Source organism: Channa argus, chromosome 19 (genome assembly GCF_033026475.1).
Source record: "Channa argus isolate prfri chromosome 19, Channa argus male v1.0, whole genome shotgun sequence".
Taxonomy (NCBI): Eukaryota; Metazoa; Chordata; class Actinopteri; order Anabantiformes; family Channidae; genus Channa; species Channa argus.
Window position 1 is genome coordinate 8189631 of NC_090215.1, and position 6379 is coordinate 8196009.

At 39.7% G+C, this 6379-nt stretch overlaps 1 protein-coding gene across 1 annotated transcript in view; it reads right to left on the minus strand.

Annotated features, from left to right (window-relative positions):
• Positions 1-6083, minus strand: part of ofcc1 (orofacial cleft 1 candidate 1) — a 131590-nt gene extending 125507 nt beyond the window's left edge. The window contains exon 1 of the mRNA XM_067487003.1: positions 6042-6083. Coding sequence (XP_067343104.1) covers positions 6042-6083 — 42 coding nt within the window. The remainder of the gene's footprint in view (positions 1-6041) is intronic.
• Between the last annotated feature and the right edge of the window lie 296 nt (positions 6084-6379).

Below are 6379 nucleotides of genomic sequence, written 5' to 3' on the forward strand. Positions count from 1 at the left end.
GAGGAAAACGCTGGAATATGATTTAAAATAAGACTCTTGCATATCTCAATGCCATGCTTGAAAGATTATCTTAAAAACCCTGTTTTGATTTGTAAATTAGTTGCGAGATAGTTAAAACATATTTTCCAGAGTGCTGGCACTGACCTCCCCAGTCACATTCCGAAAAAACACAACATCTCCAGTGTAGCAAGGTGTGTAGAGAAAGAGAGAGAGAGAGAGAGAGTCAAAAGAGAGTGAAAGTCAAGCTTACCTCAGATATCTTCCCAGCAGCGTTGCCCCTGGGGAAGGCAGGTGTGTTGGTGCCAAGGGACCTCTGTTCTCTCTGGTAAAAGCTGGGAGGGGACTGGATCAGGGTTGGAGGGGTGATGAGATACAAACATAATCTAATGACATGTGTTAGTAAATTGGGAGAGTGTGAGAAAGACAGCTGCTTTCAGGCAGGTACAGTACCTAAACAGGAGACAGAAAAACCTGTCAATCATTTTCAAAGCTAATTGCAACCTGTGGTTTTATTGCTTCATACTGGGCTTGACAGCCAGAGAACCCTACTACAATCATATCAGGTGCTTACTAGCAGTATCTAGGCCATTTTGAAATATTTAGCTCATGTGTTCTGGTGACAGCAGGTTTATTACGAAGTTTTAAGGAAATGAATTCTCCCATATTAACTTTTCTCGAATAGGCAAATAGCTGCTTGATGTGGTTAAGATACTATACAGGAGCCATGTATAAAGCACAGCACCTGACTCAGGAGACCCAGAGGTAGATCTCAGTCCCTTGTGTGGTTAGGTTCGGCTAAGGTTAGAGAAAGACTCCAGTAAATGGGACAGTTTTTTCAAAACGATGGGCTTTTTCGAACTCTAAGTGCTGTGAATGCTGATACATAACATACCCAAACATAACCAACTATCACAGTTTAGTGGCCACTTCGGAATATCATTTTGTAAGACTGGATAGGAAAACAAGTTACATTATGTGTTAGTCACTTAAATAATATGTCATTTGGATTGACATATGAATATTTAATTTGCAGCCACCCCTAGATAGCACGGTTTTTATTGTCAGTGAAGCAGTCAAGCAGCAAGTCAAGCAACTTAATTTAATCCCTGTTACTATCATAATTTCATATTTAAGCCTTAAAAGTGCCAGTGTTACAATTGGACAATTATAGTGTACCCACATCCTCTGAGTACCAGAAAGAAAACATGGGTTCTGAAAATGTTGCCATTACTAAGAAGCATGTATTACGTGCAGCATACTGAAATGTACAGTGCAGTTACTAAATATCTGAAGGCAGCCAGCTGTAAATGTATACAGGTAAGGGTTTTACCAGCTCCCAGCCTATGCCACACCCAGAACCTAATATACTTTAAAGGTATATGAGGTGAATAAGTACAGTCTTGAATAAGTAAAACTCCATTTCAGCACTCTGCTCTATTATTAATACCGAGCAGGCTGATCTTTGATTAAGCTACTCAAGTGTTCTTCCTGTGTGGGATTTTGATTAAGACTGGGCTGTGTCTTGGAGCAGGAGAAAATGGCGGCACTCTCCTCTCTATCCAACTTTGCTCTTTCTGCATTTCTGTCCGTATTCTCCTCTGCACTTTTTAAGGTCTTATTTCATTAGTCAATCATCATTTATCCTAGTTAGACCATCAGCTGTGAATTCCCATGCATTTATTATCGTGCTACTAAGAGCCAGTCAACACAAGAAAAATCTGCATATGCTTTCACAATTTAGTCATCACTGAGTTCTCAGTATACTGGTAACCTTTTAAAGTGTGTGCTTTGACACTCGTAAACGGGTCTATATGTCAGTGCTCTGTGGTATGCATTTTAATTTCGAAGTAACAGGTCAGCGGACACTATTACACAATCAAACTGGTGTAGCATGTTTTACGTCTGTCACTTGCCGACTGATGGGTTTACTGCATAGCAGGATCACTGAGCTGAAGTCACCTGTCTTTGTGAGGTTGGAAAGTCCACACCTTTAAAAGTAGCTGCTTTACTTTTCTACAAAACAACTTCAAACAATGTGAGTCACTGCCTTTACTGAAGTACTTTACTCAAGTACAGATATGAGTTACTGTATCGTGATGAAGTGTTTCCCTAAAATCTAACTTTTTTTTTTACTTGGCTACAACTCAGAATAAAAAACTGCAATACTGAAATACTATTACATTTATAAGACTAAAAATGGATATAATATTTATAATCAACTAATAATTGATATAATAATATGGCTCAACCGCCTATCAGCACATAAAGGAGTCCAAAATTAGCTTAACCTTTAGCACTGCTGGCTTCCTTCTACACCAAGTCACAGAGTAACATATGTATTTGTGATTTTTTTAAAGCTAAAATATGCAATTTAAGTTTGCACCATCATGAGATCAAAGTGATTCCACTCTGCTCTGCCAAGCCCCCTCTTCCTGCTCTGTCACAATCTGCCCAGAGCTGCAAGTAATAATTGTGATACAAATACAATAGAGACAAATGCTGCAAAACCTACTAATCAATCAGAAATAATTGAATTTCTCTACAATAATATCAGTGCTTTTCAATAAGCCTGGTTCACGGGAGGATTCCAACACCCCCCATATATTTTGAAAAAGTTGAAAATCTTTCATCACTGGGAAAAATGTTCCTGTCTTTCTAACCTTTGCAAGTTTTTTACCAAACCAGGATTAGGTCTGCACCTTCATCTTATCAACACCATCATATTCAATCGTGTGTGAAATGTGTTGTTATCTTAAATATAGAAGATCTAGTTAATGCTTCAACTTGAAAGTATACTTGTAGTAGAGTGCTTCTTTTATTTGCACCTATTGTTTCTGTGTACTTTAACTATCGCTGGTCAGTTATTTATCAGGACAGTGGAAACTTAAAGACAAACGGAACAGTTTGTGAGCAAACTGGCTGGTGAAAGGTTAAGATAAGACACAATTTAAACAAAATCCAACACTTGTGCCTCAGGAGAAACTGTATAATTAACATCAGAATTGGGTTTCTAAAGACATTTTGATCGTGTTAGGTAAGATATAGTTCTACAGACAGCAGAGACGGATGTTATTTGGCTGGGCTGAATTGGAATTGAACTTTAAACCTTCGGATTACAGGATAGGTGTGTATCCAATCAACTGAATGGACTCATCCCAAAACATATCCGTATCAGAAATTAAACTTTTTACTTTCTTTGGTCAGAATCGGGATGGAATAAAACTGTAATCATTGTGACCCACAGCTCAGAAACCCGCCCACGTGAATACTTTTAAAGGGCAACTTTACCAATTTTCAACTTGCTTTCTTTAGTTTAGGACAGAAATGTAAAATAATGCTTTTAAACTTACCTCTGACTTTTCCTCTGTTAGAATATTTCCCTGCTTCTAGCCTTAAAAACACCTCCAAATGACATCACCCAGAGGAGTTTTTCATCATTTGTGGTTCAGATGACATGATCTGAGGGTGCTCTGGAAAAGCATTTTGACCATGCTCACAAACTCCATAGTGTGAGCAACAAGATAACAACTGAAGGTTCTTTCAAGTAATGTCAAATGGAGGCATTTTTCAGCTAGAAGTAGAGAGATATTTTAATTTAGGGAAGTCAGAGGGAAACTTAATGGCATTTATTTACATATATTACTCAAAGCAGAACCAAACGAATATCGAGTTCAATATCAGGGAAGGCATCCTTTAACCTCTCGCCTGTTGTTTTAGGATCACACGTTCACATCTATGAGGTGAAAATAATCCAAGTGATATTATCAGTTGCATTGAGAGTAGCTGAACATGTTTCGTATTCCTCTAAGTATTCCTACAAGGAGAGCAGCACACTGCTTTTCCTACCAATTTAAAGTTGAGGCTTTTCATTTTGAGACACTGAAACCAACCTCATGCTTCATCCTAGACTTAAACAACTTTACTGCTTGAATTTAGCAAAAACAGTGGAAATTCACTTAAAAATGTAGGGTTTCATTAGTTCTTTGAATTTTACAGTAAGTAGCCTTGAATGCTGAGAGTTTGAGTCGATTAATTTCCACTAAAAATGAACTATTTGTACATATTAATATAAAATAACATTAGTAAGTTTCAAATACAAAATACATTTCGATAATCTTCTTAATGAACTTCACGCTGTGTTGTTGAAATGATAGCAAAGCTTTACACAACTAATGTGGGTGGGACTACTGTCCCAGAAGTCACACAATTTTATTACTTATCTGTTTATTTTTTAAATTTCTATACAAAAGGTACATGGTAAATCTTCACTGGAAAATTAAAACTAAGTCTGTATTTTTATCTGAGCATGTAGTCTTTACAGTAGGAGCTCTCTGATTTTTAAACAATGGTACAGAGGAAGTGGAAAACATGTGCATGTGTCACATATTTGTGCTTAGAAAGCAACCATAACGATGTTTCCCTATAAGCACAGTTTCTTCTTCAGCTGTGATGCCAAGGTCTCTTGGCGGTCACTGTCGCATCTGTCGTTAATTTGAACGGCCTGTTTGTCGCACTGAGTCACCAGATCAATCCCTTCTTGTGCATTACATGCAGTGTGTGCACACACACACACACACACACATACACGCAAACATACACGCACAAGCACAACTGGGGAAAGATGTCAGCTGTCTTCCAAAGTCCTTTTCTTTTTCTCAAGGTGCTTTGAACAACATCTCAGTGTGCTTCTGCTTTGCTTCTATCCTTTTGCACCCCATTTTCTCATGATCCTTTTATGAACACCTCCTCATGCAAAGCTTCCTTCTCCACTTGGGGCTACTTCTGTTCCATTTTGCATGGTGGCGGATTAAAACTGTAGATGCGATGGCTTCCCCCTTTCAGTGTCACATGCAGGCACCAGGCAGCCAATGGCGTGCGAAAGTGGCATGCAACAGGGCACCCTGCTTGGCCACCCACATATCTAGGGGAGTGGGGAGTATGTGTGAGAAGCACGGTATCAAACGGGGAACATCTGTGGCCACTGGGCTGTGGAGACCGGGGACAATGGTGGCCCCAGGGCAGCCACAGAGTCCTGGCCTGTTCCGCAAAGGCTAGTCACAGGCTAGGGAGCCAACCATGCGCACACACACACACACTGAGAGGTGGGAATCCAATGAGACACACACATCCTATTTCAGCAGGACGTGCACCAGGCTCGTTCAGTTTAAAGTCTGCAGCACACCGTGGATCTGCTTATGGCAAAAACCAAAAGGCTTGAAAACAATTGTAGATAATGTGCTGAAAATAGAAAGACAGAACAAAACATCAAATATTACAGAATTTAGATTTAACTGGGAAAAAAGAATAAAGCTATAAATCCTCATTTTTCAAAGTTAGTACTTGTGCAGATTTGCTAAAATGTGATATGCTAAAATATGTTACACAGGTTACTTTACAGTCAACACCATGATTCCAGGTCTACACTTCTTTGCATTCACATTTGTGAACAGGTTTATTATTTTATTTTGGGAGCAGTTTAAGTCTATTTACTGTTTCCTGTTTTGTCCTAATACTGTAGAATAGAACTGAGTCACTGATTGTCACGCTACAGTAAATGCTGAGAAGTAAGTGATTCTCTATAAGCTCCCCGCAGAGACACATGAATGCCGTTTATTCCTACAAGCAGAGATGATAACACACGCACATACACATATTAATGCTGTCACACACACACACACACACACACACACACACACACACACACACACACACACACAGTCACACACCATTTGAATAACATATTCCACAGCTGCTACAGCTCTCAATGGCCTCCTATGTGGCTTTTGTGTGTTGACATGTGTGAAAAGTGTGGGCATGGAAACAGACACAGATGCACATGGACACAAACGCACACTCCCACAAACCCACACACACACATAGCAGATCTCCTTGTGTGCTGTGCTGTCACCTTGTAGAAAACTCCCGCTCCACCTTGTCATGTTGTGGTATCCCATGTCTACAATCAAATGCCCACTGACATGAAATATGATGTGTGAGTAGTGTATGTGTGTGTTGCGGGTGTGTGGACCCAGGTGCAATACCCTCCCATTAGGGATCTGTAGGCGGGTGGTACTCAATCTCATTCTACCCACTCTCTATGTACACACGCACCCACCTGCGTAGCAATTGCAGTGACTGGAGTTGTGCCATGAGTGACAATAATGCACATTACAGGGTTCGTGTTTTATGGAAATACTATTTATAAAAACTTCCAGGAAGCAGGGAAATATGGCTGATTTCCCCCTTCAACACTCCATCTCTCCCATCTCCCGTTTGTCTTATAGTTTACCAAGGTTATTTAGAGGTACTCGAAAACTCTGGATGTGTGGTTGCAGGCGATCATTACCTGAAGTCTATCAGTGAATTAGAAATGAAGAAC